Below are 24200 nucleotides of genomic sequence, written 5' to 3'. Positions count from 1 at the left end.
TTTGAATGACAAACTTTATTAACAGAGCTTTAATCAACAACACAAACGGTCCAAATATGCATGACAGGAAAGATGTCAGGTGTTTCTGATGATTAAAGGCACATTGTACTTTTAAAGATGTCAAAAAAATATAAAAACGATGACTTAACATTGAATTAGGATGAATTTAGACTGTTGTTTGACATGATTTCACAAACTGAAATCCATGCATTTCATCAAGTGTAGTACAAAGATGCAAGATTTCTTACAAAGATATAAAACAAAAACATGAATAATAGTGTTGTTCATTTCTAAACTGTATAAGAACAAAAAGATTACATACTTTGAGTAGTCATAATCAATATGCACCGGATCAAGATGTGTTACAGTTTTAGTTTGTGTTGGACTGAATGTGTTGAACACGTGAAACACAAATGCTTCTTAATTGTGTTTAAAATACATTTGAGATTTTTCTGTGAATTTAGGGAGCGTTAGATGATAACACTAGAAGTAATCTGCTGACATTAATATAGTAACAGTAAATAACTCATCTTACTAGTAAATGCACCATTAAAAAGGTTAAAGTTTAGCACAAATGTATAAAAAGATGCAAAAATATGCCACTGAAAAATGGACGCCACTGACGTTCGCAAGGTTGTTTGACAAGGGGGGAGGATTTTGGGAAAGCGTGTTCAGGTTTTGAAACCCTTCCGTTCGATTTAGCTGCATAGATTCGTTGCTCTTTCAAACTCCCGTTGAAGCACAAGTGTCTGATTTAGCACCACTTGCTGTTCACGTGAAACAGACTTATCACAAGGACGCTTTCTCAAACTAAATTAGCCGTGAAGAAACGCCAGAGCAGCAGAAAGTGCAAGAGGGTCAGGGAGACGGCTCTTCACGGCCCCGCGGGGCTGGTTGACCTTTGAGAATCTTTAGAACTTGGTGCGTGTCGTGTTGATATGTTTTCAGATGTTGAAAGGAACTTTGTCAAGTCTCTGGGGAAAGAGGCGGTGACAGGTCAGGTGGGCGGGGAATGAATATGTCCCTCATCAGAGCTGGAAGAGACCAACAGATATGGTCAGGGAACACATGAAGCCTCAAGATGGACTCCTTTCCTGACATATCAGAACTAGACTGGAAAATAATCAGCATCTTTGAGTGAGTGTGTGTGTGTGTGTGTGTGTGTGTGTGCACGTGCGCTTGTTTGTGAATCCTACCTGCGGTATCACACAGTCCCGGCATGCCTCCTAAAATCGGGTCTCTGTCTGTGAGCAGCTGACTCCGCCCCTCAGGGCCTGGATCCAGGATCAGATCTGATGGGTCCATTTCCTCCAGACAGTCCTGAGCAGAGAGCACGTGAAAATGTGACTGGCCAAAAAAAGACAGAACTTCTGCATCTCATTCACTCGCTCTTTCACTCACCAGTAACCTGTGGCTGAGAAGCAGTTCGTCCTCTATTGACGAAGCACTGAGTCTCTGTCTCTTGTCCTGAATCAGCAGCTTGGACACCATTTCCTCATCTGGGTTGTGGGTCCTGAAAGAGGAACGGACCAGTTTTAAACACAAAGCGACATCTGATGTTACACTGAGCCCCAAGTCCACCGAATGTTCATCTTGCTTTAAAGTCATCGGACACTCGTGAACCAAACGTCTGTAATGTTTCAAACGGATCCCTGCAGCGGCGGGCGAGCCGGTCCTGCTTGTTGACATCGTCCTCCATCCTTCGAGTCTCTTCAGGTCCTGAAATCTAAGCTGGGGCTTAGAGCAGGGATGACCTGTTCCTGCATCTCTCTCCCTGAAAGTTAACTGTCAGTTCTGCACGTGTTACTCCTGGCACACGAGGCTCTAAGGGTTACAGGTTGTCAGATGTTACCGAGGGAACGAGCCTCTCGTACCGTTTCCTGCTCACTGAGATCACCGGAGAAACAGCGGAGGGGCGGGGCGAGGACGGTGGAGGTTTCTCATGTTCCTCCGAGAGGCTGCTGAGGAAAGTCAGCTGGAAGTCATCGTCCATCGAGATGTAAGGAGCCAACATGTCCAGGTCCATGTCCTCTGCTTCCTGAAGGACAACAGACAGGAAATCAAAGGGAAGGGAATATGAAATACGTCGGAAAAATCCACAATTGGTTACTTATTGTACGTTGTAATGGAAGCAACTACTTTCCACCTGGAGAGTCGTGGTCCACATTTGTTTCTACGTTTTTCTATTTAGTTAAAAATAAAAGCTCTTCAGATTGGACAGGAGTTCCATAAACTCAACCCTTCTGCTCTGAGTGCTCTTACCTGCAGCGTTTCACCGTCTTTCCTCTGAGCTTCTTCCGACCAAACGGCGAAAAGCTTCTCCACATTGCTGATGTCCATTGTGTCCTGGGGGGGGGGGTTAACAGCTAGAAATCAGACGGAGAACCAAATACACCTGAAAGACTGAAGGACTGCATTTACCGGTATGAGAGCGGGTGAGGACGCTGGTGACGATGAAGGTGGAGTGACGGGGTTGAAGATGGGTGAGAGGAGCTGCCGCAGCTTTGGCGTGCACAGGTCCTGCGGATCATCTGGTACTGCGGTTGAACTCGGCGGACTGGCGAACGACAGCTCGAGGAAATCTGACGGAGGACAAACACGAGATTCAGACGACTCGGCTCCTCTCTGACTCTCCGATGATCTTTAGAGGTACGAGATTCTTACGCAAGACACTCAACTGTCAAGACGACATGTTCCTGAGTCTACAACCTCAGTCTGTTCCTCTGAATTTAGACGCATGTCTGTTGCTAGAAAAGGCAACAATACAGACGTGAGTCTGAAGAATTATTCCCATGGGGACAGATTTTTGTCATAAATACTGACTTATTACTGTAAATTATGACGTAATTTAATCTCCTTTTTTAGTTTTTTTTAATAGAGGATGAGAAAACAGCTACTAATTCAACATAAAAGGATTAAGTTCCTGTTTGTGGCACCAGGTCGTAGAAGTCCTACCAGCCAAAGCTCCTGTCGGTGGGACGGCAGCGCATCCGGCATCAGGGGCCAACTCGGGAGGCTCTGACGACGAGCTGCTGAGTTGGGAGCTCTGGATGTCCTCGCTGCCAGAGTCAGAATCCTCTGCTGCAGGCGATGGGAATTCACTCTGAGGCCGCTGGCTACCGGGGATCTGCTCGATGGAGAAAACCACGTCTGGCTGCTCCACGGCGCTGCAGAGGACGAGACCACACAGCAGCTGTTTAGTGAGCTTCTGATTTCCGATCAGGTTCATTGTGCTCCGAAACCATCAGCTGAGGTACCTGAGGATAAAGTTGAGGCAGACGATGGCCTCGGGCTGCGAGGTTTTGCTGCTGTAGAGGACGGTGGCCTGTGTCTCTGCCCAGACAAAGCCGCCGTTGTGAGCCAGGAAACGGTAGTGTCTGGTGCTCACCTGACCTTTGGACAGCACTACAGGGGCGAGAGGACGGCGAGACCGAGAAGAGTTTACAATGACGGACACTGGCAAAACCCCCAAAAAACCAACAGGATTAAAAACATACTCGTCATTTTTTCCACCCACTGACAGAATGAGAGCTGAAAATTAAGTTTTATTACTTGAAAAAATAAGTACAAGTTGAATAACATTTCTCTGCTGACACGATAGAGTTGGAAATGCCTGCTGACAGATCCAGATGTTCACAGGCTATTGTCAAATATTATCAGGAGAAAAAAGGGAAACTTTGAACTTAAACTCACAAGTGTGCAGGCTCTTGTTGACATGATCAGAGTCGAGGGCGTGATGAAACTGGAAGGCTGAGCGGCCAATCAGGTCTGCAGGTTTATAGCCCACCAACTCTGTCACCCTGGAAACAGAAAGTAGAGGGAAGAAAGACAGAGGAATTAAAACGACAAACTAACCGACTCTCTCTTCTCCCAAGCAGGCCGCGCGGGTGTTGATCCCACCTGCCCTCGCAGTGGGTGAAGCGCAGGTCCATGCTGTGGCGGGTGAGGAAGGTGTAGGTGTCCAGGGGAAACTCCACGCTGGATGGGTGAGGAATAGGCTCACACAGTAGTGTCATCACTCTGGCAGCAGGGGGCGACGCGGAGCCACCGAACGGGCGCATGTGACCTGTGCAGTGGAAAACCTGGAGAGAGATTCATGACATTCAGACACAACTTTAGCACCAACAAAGATAGCTGTGCAAACGTGTGTGTACTGAGTGTCTCGAGTTAAAACCGAACCTTCCAGGTGGCAGACTTGATGTTGACGGTGCGTCCCATGCTGGTCAGTGTGCTTTTCAGTCGGATGAAGAAGTTCCTCTCAGTCGGCTGGTCGGTCAGCAGTTTCTTACTCGAGCCTGAAAACACCACGACCGCATGAGCACCCCTGCGGGGTTTTAATAAGCGGAATGTTCTCAAAATCCTTTGAAATTCGTGCTAAAACGGTCGATGATGTTACAGCAACATAGAAACTAAAGCTGGGATCAAAATAAAATAGCGGGACCTGAGCGTGGAGACAGCAGCTCCCTCAGCTCCTCCTGATCACACGGGTGAACGAAGTCGTAGACGCTGTGACCCAGCAGCTCCAGCTGAGGACGAGAACAACACGAGAACCCTCAGACACTAAAACTACAAGTCCTGTTTCCTGTTAGCCATCCTGCAGCTGAACTGATCGATACTGATCCTGCAGATCAGCTGATTGGGATGCAAAGCTCCGGTGATGCAGGTGAAGGAGGCTCCATCTGCAATACGTGTTTAAAACTTATTTTGGAAATAACAGGACAGCTAACTTGTGATAACCAGACTGATTTAACAAGTTATTACCTGATGAGACGCGAACCTTCAAAGAAGAATAAGAGAACTTCCCATCATCATGAGAGTTGATAAATCACAGCACAAAACCTTTTAATTTCCAGGACGCAGTTTCTCAGCAAGTGGAGCGATAGTGAACAAACGTGAGGCTTCCGGGTTTACCTGGCGCTTCGGTTAGCAGGTTAACGGAGAGGCTTTCCTGGTCAATTACTGTCCTGCTTGAAACTGATTTTTTTTTTAAACGGCATCAACGGTCACTGCCACGCTGAACCTCTGCGGTCAGAACTGACCCAGAATCTGACCACCGTGGCTCGGTGCCCCACTACAGGACCGTAAATCACAAACCGTTATTCAACGAGCAGTTGTTCAAAACCTGGTTGGATTTCAACGATAAACTCGATCTCAAACAGCGCTAAGAATAGATTTACTGGACGGCTTCGTTCTCTCTCTCTCTCTGTCTCTCCCTTTCTTCACCCTGGCTGAGCTCCAAGAACAGGTCACATTCTCTCTCAGGAGCTTCCAGCTCCACTCGCAGGCAGCCTGATCACACGAGTTCAAGTCCTTCAAAATAAAATGACTACCATGACGGTGACTGTCTGGCAAAGTACACAGTTAAGTTGTTTTATTAGCCCAAAGACTCGCACAGAAGTCCAATAATGGGGGCATGAGCGTTTGCCCAACCAGTCCACATGTGCTTTGTGGATTTAGAGAAGGCTTATGACCGCGTTCCCAGGAGCACACTGGGGGTGGGGGGAGGGGGGGGTGCTGCAGGAGTATGGGGTGGATGGCCCCTTTCAAAGGGCCATTCGGTCTTTCTACCGGAGGAGTGAGAGTGGTTCGTGCTGCCGGCAGTAAGTCAGACTTGTTCCCGGTGAGGGTTGGACTCTGCCAAGGCTGCCCTCTGTCACCGATTCTGTTCATAACTTTTATAGACAGAATTTTTAGGTGCAGCCGGGTGGTGGAGGATGTCGTCTCTGCTTTTTGCGGATGACGTGGTCCTCTTAGCTCCATCAGGCCACGACCTCCAGCTCTTGCTGGGGAAGTTTACAGCCAAGTGTGAAGCGGCAGGGATGAGAATCAGCACCTCCAAGTCTGAGGCCATGGTCCTCAGCCGGAAAAGGGTGGCCTGCACACTCCAGGTCGGAGGGGAGGTCCTGCCTCAGGTGGAGGAGTTTAAGTTTGGGAGGGTAGGATGGAGCGGGAGATTGACAGGCGGATTGGGGCGGTGTCCGCAGTGATGCGGGTGCTAAACTGGTTCATTGTGGCAAAGAGGGAGCTTAGCCAAAGGTGAAGCTCTTGATTTACCAGTCAATCTACGTTCCAACCCTCACCTGTGGTCATGAGCTCTGGGTCATGACCGAAAGAACGAGATCGCGAATGCAAGCGGCCGAACTGAGTTCCCTCCTCAGGGAGGCTGGGCTCTCCCTGAGAGACAGGAGGAGAAGCTCAGTCATTCAGGAGGGACTCAGAGTAGAGCTGCTGCTCCTCCAAGTAGAGGAGTCAGTGGAGGTGGTTCAGGCCTCGGGGCCGACCCAGGACACGCTGGAGGGATTATCTCTCTCGGCTGGCCTGGGAACGTCTCAGGATTCCCCCGGAAGAGCTGGTGGAAGTGGCTGGGGAGAGGACAGTCTAGGCTTCCTTGCTGAGGCTGCTGCTCCCGCGACCCGGACCAACCGGATAAGGACATAGAGGACGATTCACCACATTCTCTACCAGCCGACCAGGAGACCCAGGCACGAATGACAGGCAAGCCGACGACAGCAACGACTGAGTGTAACCACATTCAGCTGCAGGTGACATCTGACCTGAGTGATGCCGACGTGTCTGCTGACATTTTCCGTCAGGTAGGTCATGTCTCCTTCCTCCGTCATCACCATGACGAAGCCGGCCAGCACTTGAGGATAGAAAGTGTCCATCTGATCCTCCTCCTCCTCTTCCCCTTTACACACCTTCTGGTTACCACCTGTTGTAGAACAAACAGCTAAATCTGACTCTAGATTCATGACCGGAGCTGGACGCAGACACAGGTGAGCTCACAACATTACATAACCCCGGTGATGTAATAATCATCCAAAAAATCGTGAATGGGTTAATAATCAAGGAACTCTGATACCAAACCTGACGCTGGGACAATTTCTTGACTGGTTGGTTAATGGTCTGCATCTGTTTCTTACCAGGCTGGGGGAGGCCACGCATCCGCAGGTAGCTGAGGGTGACTCTCATGACGGCCGCCTTGTCCAGGTGGGAGGAGACTCGACGGGGGAGTGGCAGAGTGTGAGCGAGCTCGTAAAACACCTCAGTCTCCTGACTCCGCCTACTTCTAGCTGCATCCCGGGATCGCAGCTTCCTTTGCTCTGAAGTTGTCCTGCAGGAGGAGGAGGAGGAGGAGGAAAGGGAAAACAGAAGTGGAAAAGAGGAGACAGAGTAGAGAACATGGCATTGGTGGAGGAAAATGTGAATAAAGAAAGAAAGTAGGGGTCAAAGGGGTGACGAGATGGGATGAAATAAAGAAAATAAGTCATCTAAGGGTCCGGCGGGAGGAGATGTTGACATTGTACGCCTCACTTCCTGTATGCTAACCAAAAAGACTCGTCCCCCTCCCCTTAACCCCTCCCAAAGTGTTTCTCGACTAAACTTTTACACAGCAAGTTCAGCCGAGGGAAAACAACAAAAACCTAACAACTGAAACTACACTTTCTTGCACGTGCAGCCTCTTCCTGCTAACCACTTAGCACCAGCTGCTAAACGGCTAAATGAAACCAGCCATTTTAAAACCGAGGAGAAAAGGATCAGTTTGACCCACGCTGAAAGACAACACGTTGGCTTTTAACGAGTTTCTTTTCAAAGCAACACACCACCTGGCGACCTCACATCTACGACCTCCCCCAGAAAACATTCTTTGAAGATGTGAGAGTCAACTGGGAGACGGACACTTCCATCAAAAAATGTTTAAATGAGAGGAAAAGCTCATTTGTGGCGATGGAATGTGTGTTCGGGCTCCGCTGGTCCTGTACATCGTGACTCCCAGTTTCCAGACGTTTCTCTGGCGGAGGCGGCGGCGCTTTCGCGATGTCCTCAGCCACAGCAGTTATTTGACTGCTGCCGTGGTGCCCCCCCAGGGACACTCGACACCCTTTCAAGTTAAGAGTCAGCTGGTCAGCTGCTAATACCGCCACTCAATTTATGGGAGTGGCGAACCTCATGAGCACTCAGAATACCTCCACCACGGTGGACTTCTGACCTCTGCTTTGACCTTTGCTGATCAGGTCCTGATACAGGCTGCAAGCGGCGATGAGCCAACCCCCCCCCCCCCCCCCCCCCACACACACACACACACGCACGTCTGTCTGTCTGTCCTGGGGAGTGACACGGAGGTGAAATCTGCTCATATTTGCTTGTTGCATGAAACACCAGAATAACAAATGGTGTAAAAAAAGAAGAAGAAAAAATCACCTCCTGCATCAACTAGGTGGCGCTAGAGAACACACTGACCACAGCTCGTGTTCCTACACACCGCTGACGTTTGTCACACCAGGTTTACTTCCTGTGACCACGAGTTGGCGCTGTGACTGTGACTTGGCTTGTAAAGGCTCTCGGACACGATTCTCATCAAATGTGTGCTACTGAAGGTATTCTGATGAATACTGCTAGTACTACTACTGCAGTTTTTCAGCACTGCTATGTGGCCGGCAGTACTGTGGTTAATAATACCACTACAAGTGTAGGTAACACAGCTACTACTGCTACTCTTGTTATTTATAAAACGTGTAGTACCACTCCTTCTAGTAACACTAATGCTCCTGTTCTTGATACACCTTGTTCTCTCTCTCTCTCTCTCTCTCTCAGCAACAGCAGTAGTCCGCCAGGTGGGCGGAGCCTGCGGGAACAGACTGTCCTTGGTCGGGAGAGCAGAACTGAACTCTGGCAACCATTTCTTGTGTGTGTGTGCACGCACTAAGCATGCATAGTCAGCAGTTGTTTACATTAATGTGGCAGGAAAGTGAAGGAAAACAACCACACACACACACACACACACACACACCAACTTGTACCTGTATCTGTGTGAGGACCTCCATTGACTTAACGCATCTCCAGGCCACAGACATGAACCTCAACCATCAAGACCAACTAACTAAAACTAACCCTGGTCAACCTCTGAGCCTGAGCCTTAAACCAAGTATTGACCGTCACACAGCTCCCACGACATGGACGTCTTGTTCTGGTCCGGTCCTCACAACAGAGCAAGTACGAGAGCGCACACACACACACGGTCTCATATTACTATTGACAAGCGTATTCAGCTCTGAATGATACACAAGGTCTCGTATAGGTCAGAACATAGTGTTCATCAACAAGGAGTGTAAAAAAACAAAACAGGAAGGATTTGTGTGTGTGTGTGTGTGTGTGTGTGTGTGTGTGTGGGCACAAAGTTGGGAGACTTTTCTGAAACCAGAACAACTTTAACAACAATCACGATTTGTGTCTTTTTGCTTCTCTTGGGGGGGGGGGGACTCGCCTCCGTTTTCATTTTAGAAACGTTCTGGTGATGCAGATGTGGGCATGGACAGTGACATCATCAGGTGGACCGCGATCCAACTCTAAATTCCAGCATGAGCAGTGCCGCTTTAGTTCATCAGACAACGACTCTGGCGTGTGTGTGTGTGTGTGTGTGTGTGTGTCCCCGGCTGAATGCAGGCAGGGAGAGATTTCAACTCTGTTTTGGTAAAAGTCAACTTTCATGTTCTTGTTTGCATCGAACAGCTGATGTTTGTTTCCTGTGTCACAGAGAAACAGGACGCGCTCCTGACGGGAATTCGTTGGGAAATAAACGGCAGAAGACTTGAAACTACGAATGTTGCACCTCTGCAAGTTTAAAGATAAAACACTCGTCAAAGAACGACGTGGTCTTCATGAAGCACGACTCATTAAAATCCCATCGTTTTCACTGCTTCCTGAGGTTTCTACTCCCTGAAACACATGAATGCAGTAAACTCAGGTGCTCAGTACAGGTACAGACCTGTTGAGGTCAGGTGGGGGATCACGAGACCACGCCCACTACCTCCAGCCTTTTCACTTTCAACACCAACGGCTGAGGTTCTAACGAGGCTCGAGGTCCAGAAAGAGAACACCAACACTGACAATTGACACAAACGCACAAACAACCATCCTGGAGCTGCAATTATCAGCGGCGGCGACTCCACGCACGCTGTGTCCTCACTGGACAACCCAGTCATCCCAGGGTTGCGTCACACTTGGACGAGCTGAAATGTTTCACCACTGATTCTTGGGACATTTACAGATGTTGACATCATCCTCATAAAAACAAGTAAATACGACGTTAACGTTTTAAACATTGTGCGTCAGAAAATGTAACATTTCTGTTCAACCACGAACAATTTAGAAATGACACATTTACTGCATCGTTCAGTGCCATGAAGACTCCTTTTCCAATTTGAGTAAAACTGTTGGGCTCCTTTGAGCGATGCTGATGGAACAACGACCGATATCTGACGATGCAGCCGCCAAGCTGCCCGTGTATTTATTGAAATATGGCAGCAGAGAGTCTTCTTATCAATCCAACAACAAACAAAAACAAGGGACGCCAGATCAAACCAGATAATGCATCGGTTAACCTCTGGCTTCTGTCTTGTTCTGTTGTTTCTGGTCAAAGACGATGAGGGAACAATCGTTGGATTATAAAATGTTTAGGAAGTAAAGAAAACGCTTTTTTCAAGCCATCAACCTTCACATGTACAACATGGAAATAACAAATCCTCGGCGATATATCGGCTATCGGCCTGATCAGTTGTCAAACTATCGCTTACATCAGCAATAAATCCACGATCGGAAAAATCGATTTATTAAATGACCGGATTGTTATTTTAAAACATCGGCATCGCTGTCGAATTTCACATTCAGTGTTGCAGCACGACATGAACGCCTTCATTGCACAGTAAAACAAAACCATAACACCCGAAACACACCACACATCCACCAGTGCGCAAGTAAACCGCACCGTCAGTCGGAAGTCGCTGTTTTGTGTGTTTCAGTAAATCAGATTTCATGAACTGGAAGTTAAAGAAGTGGAAGCGTCTCACCGCCTCGGCGCCGGGGCCTCCGCCTCCGCTCTCCCCTCCATCTTCACAATGAGCTCCAAACCGAGGGCTCGACTTTGTTATGGGGGGGTCCGCGTGTCAAGGAGGCAATAAAAAAATAATCTAGTTTCCGGTCATTGTTTTCCAAAATAAAAGTTCCACGTACCCGGAGAAAACCCACGCAAGCACAGGGAGAACATGCAGACTCCACACAGAAAGATCCTGCGCTCGAACTTGCTGTGAGGTGACAGGGCTGACCACTGCCTTAATGGGAAATATATATATATATATATATATATATATATATACACACACACACATGGGTAATAAAGTGTTCCCCTCTGATGTTTCTATTCCATATAATGGATATTGTTGTTAGAAACGTTAGTATTAATACTTGTTTTATTACATTTAATACATTCTAATTTACACATTTAACTTGTCTATTTATCTCATTACAGTTTACTTACCCTATTTTCTGTGTCTCCCCAATGCTGTTGTAACAGAACGGGATGGATAAAGTTTATCTTACCTCACCTTCCCTTAACTTAACTTGAAGTTATAAACCGGCTCAGCCTCAATGTGGATGTCAGAATTATTTTCTCTCCGGACTTTTATTGTGGAATTAATCTAACTTCCGGTTTTCCACCGTCCTCCCGTCAGTCTTTACAGCGGCAACAAACCAATCGGCTGCGACGACGCCGTCATGTCCGCGTTGCGTCACATGAAAGTGGGACTCGTCTCAGCAAATGCAGAGGTTAAAACTCTTCACTTTACATTTCATGAACAGTAAAAAGCCGCGAGATTTTTCCAGGAGATCACGACCGATGTCATTCGAGATGTGACGTTTCAAACAGCACCGACAGCGTAGTGACCCCTCAAGCGTGACGTCACCACCGGCCACACAGGGAACATGCGGAAACAAAACCAGAGTGTTTTAAAGTTTTAATAACAGGTCTCCATTTACAAACTGCGCACGGTGACGTCATTCTGCCATTTCAACTTCCACCAGCACAGGCGCGCGCGCATGGTGACTATGGTGATGATGAAAAAAATGAAACACACACATTTTTTCCTCCACCAGAGCTCCGCCTCCATCAGCTGCCTGACTTTTGACGTTTAACAGCCCAACACGGTGACGTAAACTGAAGGTTAAAGTTTGTGGAGGGGGGGGGGGTTTGTTTTTCTTTCTTTCTGAATCGTCTGATGAAAAATTTCCAAACATTTTAAAAAAGCAATTAAATAATTTGACCCTAAAGTCAATCTCTTCATCATCCTGTAATCTCACGTCTCCACTCCAGAGGTGCGCGTTTCTCCGGCTCAGACGTCTCCCTGGTCGGCCGGTTGGTGCGGTGAACCGTGAGCATCCGCCGTCTCCTAGCAACACCTGGACGCCACATTGGTGGTTTTATGGGTTGTTGTTGTTTTAGTCACTACATTTCACGTTCCTGCTTTGGGGACAAGAACTCACAGAGGAACTGACACGTGAAGCCGGACCCCCAAAAGAAGACAAGCAAATCACACACTTCCTTTGTTGTTGTCATGTTAAGCTGCCCTCTGTTGGTCGCCGGAGAGAATGCAGGTTGAAGGTTGCCTTTCCTCCTCCGTTAGGCGGTCGCTGACGTGGCCTCTGGTCCAGCCGAGCCGACGTGACTTCAACCTGCGGCTTCATCCCCCCTCAAAGCGGAGTGATGCCCATCTATCGATTAGCAGGGTGAAGCAGTGCGCGACCACCTTTCGATGGAAGCTGCTGCCGCGGTGACCTGCATCTGTCAGCCGCATCATCCTGGACCGAACACGGTCGCCTCCAACTGCAGAGCGCCAAGATCGGGACTCGGACATCCAGGCAGGGCATCGGACCGGTGGATTTGAACGCCTGAACACAAAACACCGGGCGAAGCTGCGCCGGCTGAGGAATCAGCATTCAGCCCCAAAAGTGAGGGTGACCCCCGAAGCCCCCTCTCTATACGCCCACCTGTTGCTATGGCAACGGAGGGCCAGCGCGGATGCAAGAATCCCCTCAAACCGGCTAAAACATAGACTGTTGGTCGTAACTTTGACTCCTGCTGACTGAAGAGACGAGAAAAGGCTGATCTTAAAAAGGAAAGAGAAAAACTCCAGCAGCGAGCGAGGGAGAGAGAACCGAGAGAACCGAGGACAGATCGTGTTCAGACACGCGTCTGTGGAACCCGCCTCCGCTGGATGTGAGGAGGAAGACACGAACAACCAGGAGTCATCAGAGCACAGGGAGAACCAGAGAGCAAGAGAGAACCAGGGAACTAGAGAGAACCAGAGAGAGAATAAAACAGAACCAGAGTGCAAGAACCACAGAACTAGACAAAAGCAGGAAGACAGAGAGAGAACCAGAGAGAGAGTTTGGTTTTGGAGATTGTTTCACTGCTTTCCTCCAGTTTATTGATCACTGATCATCTCTATCAGTCCACCCCCTCAAAAACAAACAAAAACGTTGCGCGTCGTGACAGGAGAGTTTGACGGAACGGCGATGGTGACGTTCTCTCGGCTCCACCGCTGATCTGACAGTTTGTGTTGAGCTCCCAGAACCCGAGTTTATTTCAGCACAAATCAACTGGAAATTCAGCTTCGGAGATGAAGAGAACGAAAGAAGGAACCCGCCGGCGGAGCCCAGGGAACAAATCAGGACCTTCTGATCAAGATGGAACTTTCCTGCGTCAGGGTGGCGAGTGTTGGGTCACATGATCTGTTTGACTCTGGGTTGTTGTTCTTTTTTTTAATCTAATATGTGCAAATTATTGCAAGAGGCGATTCAGGTGCAACAGGAAAGAAGTCTGAGAAAATGTGTGTGTGTGTGTGTGTGTGTGTGTGTGTGTGTGTGTGAGAGAGAACCACTATACATTCTGAGCGTGGAAGAGTGAGTGTGTGTGTGTACGGCGAACAAGCTCAGACCCTGTTTGTGCACGAGAAGTTCAGGAGAACTGGTATTGACTGGATCTTTCAGCCGCGCCAACGACCGCCGCCATGCCCGGCATCACGCTGGCCCCCACAGGTCAAACTGGAGAATCTCTATCACACGAAATAAAAACACATGACATCATCAAGTTCCCTAAAACGGCAGACATTCAGTTTTTAACTGCAGTTGCTATGTACAATAGACGGATCCTCAAATATTCGTATCCTCCATCTGTCCGGTTCTCTCTTCCTCGCCGTCAAGTCGTAACTTCCATAAACAGCTTTGTCCTTTTTTTGTATTTATAGAGTACTTTCAGTATTTACAGTATAAATTACTAGACAGTCTTATGATAAAATAAATAACTTAAATACAGTGGCCGTGGCTTTTGCAGTGTCTTTGTAGGAAGGGGAAGTGGGAGGGGCCAGAAGAGGGCGGTGCCGGCTGTTCACTCCTGGTTGACTGGAAGTTACAGATAGAAAGTCTGATGAAGTCTTTCTGTAGCGAAACACAGAGGCGGGAGGTGAAGGCAGGCGCCTGAACTACTTGGAAATATATATATATATATTTATATTTTTTTATTCCCACAGCGGCAGGAGGCGGGAAACCGAGGCTGAAGCGCCGTTCAGCTGCTCTGAACCTCGATGACATCAGACTTGATCAGATTTTACCGTTGTTGGTGGAAATGCGAGATGAAAATGATCCCAAAAACTTTACGTGACCGGGAGTAAGCGAACGCACACGCACGCTGCTGCTGCTGCGGATCTTGTTCTTCCCAAATCCCCGTTGTGGGTCGTGATGTTTGAATCCACGTTTCACATCGTCACGGCGTTAACGACACAATCGAAAATGTAGTCAGCAGCACGAATCGGGAGGCGTGCGTTCCTGATACCCGCGTCATCCTCCTCACAGGAGGGGGCGACATTTTCAGTGTCCGGTGCTGAACTCTGTCTCTTTAAAAACCCTGCTGGAACGCTTTCAGTACTTCTCCTGGTTTCAGCTCACTACGAACACACCGGGATCACGTGGGTCACCTTGGGGAGTTCTCCTATTTTTTTTTCAAAGGAGTCCACGTTCTTTTGCCTACGTAGGAACACATCAGAACCCAGCTAGCTGATGGCTAACCGGCTAGCTGACGGCTAACCAGCTTGATGGCTAACCTTGAAAAGTCCTACGTTCATTGAAGTAACTCTGTGTGCTCTCAGGCTTCAGCGCCCCCCCCCCCCCCAAAAAAAAAAACCAACAACTGGCCGCTGTGAGAGTAAAATCAGTAGAAGAAGAAAGAGGAGAGACTTGTACTGAGGGGATAATACTGCAGCGGTAATTTATGTTCTCTGGTTGTCCTTAATCGTTAACTTTTGATGGGGGGGGGGGGACTACGGGGGGGGGGGTGGTGGAGGGAGGGATGAGTGCAAAGCTTCTCCTCCAGCTATACCACTGTGCCGCTTGGAGAGTTACCGTTCTGGGCCGTCAAGTTCTGGAAGGAAAAAAAACAACAAAACAGAGACAAATAAGGCCGGTCAGGGGCGAACCCAGGAAATCGACACCTGCCTCACAAGTGCAGGGGCGTTTAAAGCCACCATCTCCAACGTTTCCTAAACATCTGAAGAGGTGCAGCCTGAAACATCCACCGCTAAAAAGTCTCATCAAAACAAACTGACCTTCATTGTACCTGCCAAACTTCATAGTTATGCAATACGGCAAACACATGAGAGCAAGAAGGTTAAAAACAGTCTGTAAACCCCAGCGACCACTCCACCCCACCGCCGCTCCTCCAAAAGGGTGTCATGAAGATTAGGGTTGGGTACAGAGAACCGGTTCCTATTTGGAATGTCCGGGTTCCAGAACCGTTAAGCAGCTTTTTAAAATTTCTATTCTTTTTTTTCAGTTCCAAGTGCCCTCGCTAGTTTCTTTTCGGGGCGTGTATCACTCCGCTCGGCGTTCTCTGTGCGTCCGCTAGCAAGAACATCAGTCGTCTGAACGTGGACCGCGAAAAACGCCGGGAAGTCTGGCTTCATTTTAATTTGAAAGAGGACGGAGTAGCACAGTGCAACATCCGCGGAAAAAAACCCAAACTTCTGCCAAAGGAGGATCACCACAAACATGACGGAACACCTCGGCCTGCCTGGTGCAACAGTTAGCGAGTGTTCAACTGGTGGCGTCGCTCTCCTGCTCCCGTCGCTTCCTCCTCTTCGGAAACTCAACCTTCAGCATCAGCCAGCAGCTCCTCGTTGCTGACAGAATCCGGCAGGTGAAAATGATGGCTGTCTCATTCTTAACAAACCTGCTCAAGTGATAGACGACCAATTCCTAAAACTCTGTTTCTAGTTGTTGAACGCTCGCTAAGTGAGGCTAACGTTCGCCAGTCACAATGTGAATAAATAAACCGGCCTGTGTTTAGGTTTTTTCAAACCAACAAAACGAGGCTGTGACCTGCTGACTTCCAGCTCAAAGAATCGGAATCGAGCATCATTTAGAACAGGAATCGGTAAAATCCAAAGGACACCCAACCCTAATGAAGACGGAGTGTGTCAACCCCCCTCCTCCGGCACACCGAAACTGTGTCTGGGTGTTTTTAATTGTTGGTCCTCTCCTTCCTAGCAGCCATTTTGGTGAACAGTTTCCTGCTTCAGTCATCAAATTGATCAGTTAATCATTAAGCTGGCTGACATTTTTTCTTAGAGTAAAATAAACCCCAACAGCCAATTGTTGGTGTTGCATTTGAGCTGATGTTTAATTTGGTACTGAATGGTACTTCTCGTTGTTCTGGACTGGTCTGATCCTTTAAAGCGACACTTATACGCAAAAAAAAAAAAAAAAAAAGTGTGTATGGTCTCTCAAAAACTCACTAATAGGTGTATCAGACATTTTCTGCCCACCTGCATCACTTCTTTCCAACTCCACAAGTCAGAAAGAGCCAGCCACGTACATTTAGCTCGAAGCTAACGGACGCGCGCTCGTCAAACCATTGAGCTAACCCGTTTTTAGCGATGCATAAAGAAGGCGTGGATGCACTTCAGAGTTTGTGAAGTGACATTTTTGGACAGTTTTGCTGTTTTTTTTGAGCCCTCAGTCTCCGTGAGCTTCATGCTACATATACGTAGCTGGCTCTTTCTGCAATCTGCAGGCACAAAGAATTCAAGCTGGAGGGGGAAAAAAAAAACACCTTCGTGAGCACAAGACAACTATTTCTCAGTACTTGAAAAGATAGAAGAGTAAGTCAAAGACGTACCGCCTTCCCCGGTCGTGCCCAGGTGCAGATGAGACCCTCTTGGCAGGCGGTGATGATGCAGTCGTCCATGAACACCAGGACCGTCAGCCTCTCGTGTGCAATCTTCTTGCACACCAGCGGCTCCAGCAGGGGCACTTCATGCATGCGCGGGCACAGAGTGGTGCCCAGAACCTTGGCCGCGTCCAGCCGGTTGCTCCTCGGCGCCACGTTGATCTTGTCGTTGCTCTTGCTGATGTTGCCCAGGCTGTGGTATCGTTTGTGCTCCTTCTCCACCCCGCCGCTGCCACCAGACTTGTCCGACTTGCGCTCCTGCAGTGACAGCGTGGCAAAGCGGCCGATGCTGAACGGGGTACTGTTCCCTCCGCCACTGCTCCCCCCTCCTCCTCCCCCTCCCCCACCGCCCTCTGAGGCACCCTGGCCCTTAGAGGCGTTTGCCACGGCAGGGTGGGGCAGAGAGTTAGAGCGCGATAGGGACCGAGGAAGGGGCAAGGGGAGCGTTGGTGGGTTAGAGGTGCCGATGGTAGTGTTGGGTGGGTGATGGTGGCCTTCCACCCCTCCACTGCCTCCTCCACCTGAGGTGCTGTTAACCACGCCGCTGCCAGAGTTGGACAGCGGGGGTCCAAAAGTGTTAGTGAAGGCGCGGGACAGCGGCAGGCGAGGGTACAACACGTCATCCGTCAGGTCCCACAGACAGAACTGCGTGTCCTGCCCCACAGAGCCAAACCGATACGTGACGGCAGCTGAACCGCCGCCTTTAGAGCTGTGCCGAGAAAGACGTGACAACGTGCTGCTTGTTCGAACCCGGCCGAAGTGCATGGAGTTATTTGGCGCCCCCTGGTGGAGGTCCTCCTCACTGCCACTGAGCTCCATGGGCTCATCATCTTCCAGGGAGGTTGTAAAAGGGTCAAAAGCAACCACGTTGACCCAGGACTTGTGTCCGTGACCTCTTGCTACCACGCGGCTTTCTGCAAATGACCACACAGTCACCAGGTCGTCCTCTCCGCCGGTGGCGAGATATTTTCCGTCCGGGCTCCATGACACGCACAGCAGCCCACCAAAGTAACTCTTCATCACCCCTTGTAGCTCCATCGAGTCAAAGTGGAAGACACGCAAGCAGCCGTCCTGCCCGACGCATGCCACGTGCACGCCATCGGGGGAGAAAGCGAACTCGTTGAGACCTCCCTCACCCACGGCCCACCGCAAAAGCGGATTGCGCGGCGTCTTGGTTTTACAGGCGTAAACAGCAAAGCCTTCGCCCTGCCGCAGCAGAGAGTACTGCGGTGCCGTGGTGCCACACGGGTGGTCCACATTGTAGAGGTAGAGGTGGCCACTGGCATGGGAGGCCAGGAACAGGTTGTCCGACTTGGGGAGCCATTTTAGACACGTCACCTTGGACTTGTCTATCAACCTCTGGATGAGACAAAGATGGGGAAGTGGACGGAAGGGAAATAAGGCGGGTAGACAGAAGATACATTTGTTAAATCAATGTCAAGTAAATCTGTTTGTATGTGCTTTCATGTGGACACTGGGTGGAGGCGCACAGTGCAAAGGAACGGATCTATGAGAGATCTGAACCGGTGTGAGGAGAGAACAGGGCATAAATAAATACAAATTAATAGAGTTGGGGACCGATTCCAGTGCATTTTGTCTTTACTTTCTCTCAAACAGCGAAAAGTTTCAGTTCAAATTGATGGGATGTAACATGAACACACCGCACCAGTACACCCCCGGTCTCCTGAATTTTAAATGGGGATCGTTTTTGTTTTGTTTTTTTTTAAAACAAAAACACCTGAACAGAGAGAGGCGGTTCGGGAGGCGACGGTCAATGACAGCAGTGCTTCTAGGTTATGTCACATCACGCAGGGAGCAAAGAGGAGAAAAATCAATACGGGGAATGTAAAATTACCTCCACCGTCAAGGGAGCACACACAGTTATCCTCGAACAGAACACACACACAGGCGTAGTACCTCCTCGTTGAAGAGTTTACTAGTTTCCTTCTTGATGGGGTCCAGATACTGGACCTGTCCGGCTGAGAAGCCCACGATGAGAGCGACGCTCTCCGCTGAGGCCGAGTACTGGTTGAAGTCGTGACACGTCGGCTGAGTCCCCTTGTAGATCCTCTTGTCTATCGGCTTGCTCAGGTCCACGGCCTGCAGACGGACCGGAAGAAAACCGTGACGCGCAAGTCAAAGTGAAGACGTCCCTCTCAGGTTGATCGATCTCGAGGTCGGTTTGTGGCGGCCGATTCGTTTTTGCAGCAAGTACCTACCACGTGTTCCGTTTCAGAGCCCGCGAGGGAGAAATCCAGCTTGTTCAGATTTAAATATCCACAGAATAGTGAGTGTTGGCGGGTTTGGTGTGACAAGACCGGTTCTGTGCCGCGACCCGTGAGTGAGCGCCCTCTAGTGGGCTGCAAAAATCCTTTTTTTTTTTTTTAGGTTGAAGGTGACTTCTTATGCAATTTTCTAATAAAGCAGAATAGAAATAGAAAATTTGATGGATACAAAGGTAGATTTTCAGCCTACAGAGGTTTCATTCAGAAGACATGATTCGCTCAGTTTTCCCATCTTCACTCAGCATCAGACTGAGGCCCTTGTTTGTCCAAGCTAACCGCTAATGCTAGCTGGGGCGTGATGAATGACGGAGAGGAGCATACATGTCAGCATAGATTAGCCAAAATAATTTGGGCCCCATTTTTTTCTTCACGCTCCCAGGCCTACAATCTTCAGGTTGTTTTTTTTTATTTTTATTTTGAGGAAACGCAGGAAGTATCGGCGGGCTTGGAGCTCCTAGTTCTGGTCTGACATGAAGACCCCGAGGCGATCAACAGCGGACCGGTCGGCTCCAGACTCCTCAGCCACAGAGGCCACGTTTGCCGAGTCCGCAGACCGACGCGCCTTCCCGTCACACCAGAGCCGGCAAATGTTTCTGGACAGAGAAACGGAACCAAGTTCCTATGTGGTCACAGCAGGTCCGACCCACGCTGAACTCACAAACTTGCGTTTTAAAAACAGGATCAAATTCACTCGGCGCCGCTGTCACACATTCAGGGCATCGGCTCACTGGCAAAATACCAAACTGCTTGAACGCATCAGCCAGAGAAACTGCTGCTTTCGCTTTCTGCACCACATAAAGTAGAGTTAATAAAGAGGGGTCACAGATATTCATTCATAAATAAGACGACTGCTGTTCCAGAACAAAGAGGACCGTCCTCGCCTGAGGCAGTGACAGGAGGTGGGAACACCAGAAACGACTGTACATCCTGGCGCTGATCCCCCCCCCTCAAAAGGAGAAAAGATCTGAGTCGCTGATCAAAAGGCCTCTTCTAAAAGTTCCAGATCTGTGGAGAACACCGGAGGGCCGCCATGACAACAAAAACACAGCAGCAACAAGAACTCTCTGATTGAAAAACAAAACAAAACACAGAGGAAGACCTCTCACTGAGCGGAGGGACGGCAGCAGTCACAACATCAATACCAGCTACAATAAATGACAATCCTCCCTGACCCTGGATCACCCTGGATCACCCTGGATCACCCTGGATCACGCGGATTCCAGCACTCCGGGAACTGAGACGAGAAAACAAGAATTCCACTGTCCACGTTGCAGAAACCTTAAAAAAATAAAAATAAATTTAAAAATCACAGCTGACCTCAATTCCAGATTCTAAGGACTCCAAACCTGAGTTGTGTGTGTGTGTGTGTGTGTGTGTGTGTGTGTGTGTGTGTGTGTGTGTGTGTGTGTGTGTGTGTGTGTGAGGCTCTGGGGATGGGTGGGGGCTGCAGACTCAGCCCCCACCTGAAAGACGCAGGCCTCAGCAGATCTGCCACATATGATTTTGTGACTTGGAGGTTAAAACTCCAGCAGAACTGCCCGAGTATCAGAAACGGCTCAGATTCCTGGCTGAAGGTGAAACGCAACCACGTCATCCATCCAGCCCTGAAACCAGACCCCGCTAGTTCCCAGCTAGCTCCGTTAGCTCCGTTAGCTCCGACTCACATTACACACAGGAACTCGACACTCCGTCATTGGCACAGAAGCCTGAGCCGGGAACAGGAAGTTTCCGGTTCCAGCGGCGTCCAGCACAAAGGCTTCAGCAGCTCTCAAATAAAAACGACATCAAGAAGTTGTGCGACTTTACAATCTGAGGCCAAACCACACAACAAACGATGAACAAAAATCTGTAACACACACGTGTATTAATCCAGTTCAGGGATTCCGGATGAAGGAACGGGGGGGGGGGGGGGGGGTAAACTGTCAGTTGGCTTCCGCAGATTAAAAAACATGCCAGTTAGGATTAACTGAACCTAAACCCCAGGAAGAAGTTAGCACTGTTCGGGGGCTGTAAGCCTTCGTGGGACTTAAAAACCTGTCGGTTGCTAACGTGGCTAAACAAGACTACAAAGCGGGGGAGATGATCGGTGAGCCGGCAGCGTGTGAGAGGAAAACAGAACATTTTATTCTGCTGATATTTCACGAGAGGCGTCTGAGAGAGTCCAGTTGGGACCAGGAGGAGTTCCCCCAGCGAGGCAGGGGCAGGGGTGCATTTCTGCCTATGAAGGGAAAGAAAGAAAAGCAATTTCCTGGTAAATTACTGACACATTTTGCACTTCAGGAATGATTTTAACTCCGGAGATGATAAATGTTGAAGGTGTGACTCAGGGTGCGCACCCAAAGAGGAGTCTTGACATTTCAAAATGTAGCCGTTGCATCATTTCCCCCTCATTGATCGGCGCTGCGTAAGAAGAGGAGAAGCTTCTTACTTGTATCATCTAATTCCTCCTAAATGGGCTTTTAGCATTCCTCAGAAGGAAGCCGCGCCGCTAACTGCCAGCAGTTTCAGCTCTCCAAGAAAAAAGAAAAAGGGGGGGAATCCTTGGTGAATACTCACCACGCGCGAAAATGCTAAACAGAGCTTCCTTCATGCAGCGAAGAACAAAGGCCAGATTAACTCATGCAAATTGAAATTTGCTGCGATTAAAAAAAAAATAAAATTCACACTGGATTCTGAGTTTGAGACAGAAATCTTCAAGCCTGAGGCTCATTGTTTGTAAAAAAAAAAAAAAAAAAAAAAAAACAGAAGAAAAATACATGCAGTTGTGATTAGTTTGGCTGTTGCTGCCATGGCGGTGGTACGGAAGCCCAGGTTTTCTCCCTTTTTAATTTTTTTTTTTTACGGTTTTCCTAAACGCACAGGGAGCAGCGAGAGGGTTTCCTTGGGCCAGGCCAGTGTCTGCAGCGCCACAACACTTCAGAAACTGCAGTATTTCTGACACCTCCTGGGATTTTGAGATTTTGATGAAATTTCACTGAGAATGTTTGGCTGCTGATTGAGATTTTGGTTTGCCCCCCCCCTCCCCCCCCAAAAAATTTGGCTCAATTACCTTGAGTTCTTAAATTATACAGTAAAAACTATCTTATTATTGTTATTATTATTATCTAGAAGTGTTTGCTGATCCTGATGGTGGCCAAAACTTTAAGAACACAACCCATTCTCACCGATAACGGTCTCAACATTCTGATTATGCTCATAATCAAAAATAATTCCTGTAAGTTAGATTCTTGTCAATAATTTCAACTAAAATACAGAAAAAAAAAGTTCCCACTGCAAAAACAGCAGAATTTTCCTTCAAAAACATTTTTTTACAGTTAATTTTGGAGCCTCTGCTGGGAAATGACTCAGTTTTCCTCTTCAGTGTGGCCGCAATACTTTTCCAGAAACTTCCAGGACCAGTAAAGATTATTTATCTAACTAACAAGCTATCTAACTAGCTAACTAGCTAGCTAGCTAGCTCTACGTCAGGTGGTCCTTCATGAGGCTCCTTGTAGCATCCAGCACCTCCACCGCCGCGGTGCAGCCTCTCCTGCCCGCATCACGCAGCCTAATTACCAGCCTCTCCGGTTTGCTTCGCAGCATCAACACAAATGTCGTGTTTACACGCCGGCCAGATGTGAGCACCGCTGGCGGCTGGAGGCGCTCCTCTAAACAGATGATGAAATACAAGCTAGTAGCATCACACCAGGGTAGCATGCTAGGCTAAGTCCGACCATCCCGATCTGTCATTCTGGTCCACGGAGGAGGAGGAAGACCGCGCAGGCTCACCTTCTTGATGTTGGTGTAGGTGTAGAAATAAAGCTCCCTGCCGATGTTGAAGCACACTCGCTCCGACTCCTCGCTCGGGTCTTCGGGCTGCAGCTTGACCATGGAGACCCGGACCGGCGGCAGGAAGCCCGCCGGAGAGGAGTTGGCTGCGGCATTGGAAGAGGAGGAGGCGGCGGCAGCGGTAGCCCCGGGCCCCTGCAGCAGCCCGACCCCTCCGCCTGGTATCGGACCGGTTCCAGCCCCGGGGCCCAGCGTGGCTCCGGCGGACGGACCCCGCGGCAGCCCGCCCCGCTGCTGCGAGTCGGAGAGGGTGAGCAGCTTGTAGAAGCCCTCTCTGGTCCGGAACTGGGATTTAATCTCATTGATATCCTTCAGAGCGCCGCCATCTCCGGCCATTTTTAGTACAAACAAGCCGCTCAGGAAACTGTGGTTTTGACCTGGAAATAATAACGCCGCAATAAAAAAAAAGAAGAAGCACTAGAGGAGGAATGGGAGCGGCGGAGGCGAGCAGCAGCAGCCGAGCTCAGCTAGGCCCACCAGCACAGCCAGTCTGCTCCAGTGCATCTTACACCAGCACCGGGGACCACACCGCCGCCGCCTGCTGAACCAGCCCCGACAAAAAGCTCATCTGAGCCGGGGTGGGCATCGTCCTCGACCAGGTCCTCTGCCTCCCTTCATCCAGTGCGCGTAAATACGTGCGATGATGCGTCGCTTCTGCTGCTGCTGCTGCTGCTGCTGCTGGACGAGCCGCCACTGCGCACTCCGTGTCAGCGGGTAAACAGCAGGCAGCCGGCCCTTCACCCGGCCACGGATCGATTTACCCCCTATTTAACCTCCCGGGGACGCTCAACCGTCCGGGACCACCTTAAAGATCTGATTTACGCAATCATACGTGCCACTGTAGCCCCGCCCCCCAATATGACACTTTACATGAACGGAGTCACTTAACATGAATTCCAGAGATGCTGCCACCATCCATGTGTGCGTTTTGTTACCCGTAGTTGTGCTAACGACAAAATAAAATCATTTTTTCTCAAATGGTGCGTGAAAATAAAAAACATCCACATCCTGTCAGAGCATCAACCTCCTCTCCT

At 49.1% G+C, this 24200-nt stretch overlaps 2 protein-coding genes across 7 annotated transcripts; both read right to left on the bottom strand.

The window, feature by feature from the left end:
• Nucleotides 1-10952, bottom strand: hif1al (hypoxia inducible factor 1 subunit alpha, like). 2 transcript variants are annotated; one of them, XM_086216768.1, is made up of 16 exons: nucleotides 10848-10952; nucleotides 6924-7114; nucleotides 6555-6712; nucleotides 4442-4526; nucleotides 4180-4295; nucleotides 3901-4082; nucleotides 3694-3800; nucleotides 3258-3405; nucleotides 2956-3167; nucleotides 2679-2747; nucleotides 2422-2582; nucleotides 2263-2346; nucleotides 1875-2038; nucleotides 1402-1513; nucleotides 1197-1320; nucleotides 1-1034 (listed from the first exon to the last, which is right to left on the bottom strand). In XM_086216768.1, exons 1-16 carry the CDS (start codon nucleotides 10886-10888, stop codon nucleotides 967-969), a joined length of 2022 nt encoding a protein of 673 aa, XP_086072894.1. In that variant the 5' UTR covers nucleotides 10889-10952; the 3' UTR covers nucleotides 1-966. The 2 variants fall into 2 exon arrangements, with proteins under 2 accessions (XP_086072894.1, XP_086072895.1); XM_086216769.1 differs by lacking the exon at nucleotides 2679-2747.
• Nucleotides 10953-11783: 831 nt separating this feature from the next.
• Nucleotides 11784-23991, bottom strand: LOC147255089 (WD repeat-containing protein 20). 5 transcript variants are annotated; one of them, XM_086216767.1, is made up of 5 exons: nucleotides 23107-23990; nucleotides 18971-19153; nucleotides 17003-18412; nucleotides 15229-15247; nucleotides 11784-14268 (listed from the first exon to the last, which is right to left on the bottom strand). In XM_086216767.1, the coding sequence occupies exons 1-5, from the start codon at nucleotides 23500-23502 to the stop codon at nucleotides 14240-14242; spliced, it is 2037 nt and encodes a 678-aa protein (XP_086072893.1). In that variant the 5' UTR covers nucleotides 23503-23990; the 3' UTR covers nucleotides 11784-14239. The 5 variants fall into 5 exon arrangements, with proteins under 5 accessions (XP_086072893.1, XP_086072891.1, XP_086072890.1 ...); XM_086216765.1 differs by having other exon boundaries at nucleotides 11784-13886; XM_086216764.1 differs by lacking the exon at nucleotides 15229-15247.
• Between the last annotated feature and the right edge of the window lie 209 nt (nucleotides 23992-24200).

This window comes from Aulostomus chinensis, chromosome 10, assembly GCF_037954235.1.
Source record: "Aulostomus chinensis isolate RoL2024-O1b breed Wild chromosome 10, RoL_Achi_v1.0, whole genome shotgun sequence".
Taxonomy (NCBI): domain Eukaryota; kingdom Metazoa; phylum Chordata; class Actinopteri; order Syngnathiformes; family Aulostomidae; genus Aulostomus; species Aulostomus chinensis.
This window is presented reverse-complemented; position numbering and strand designations above follow the sequence as displayed.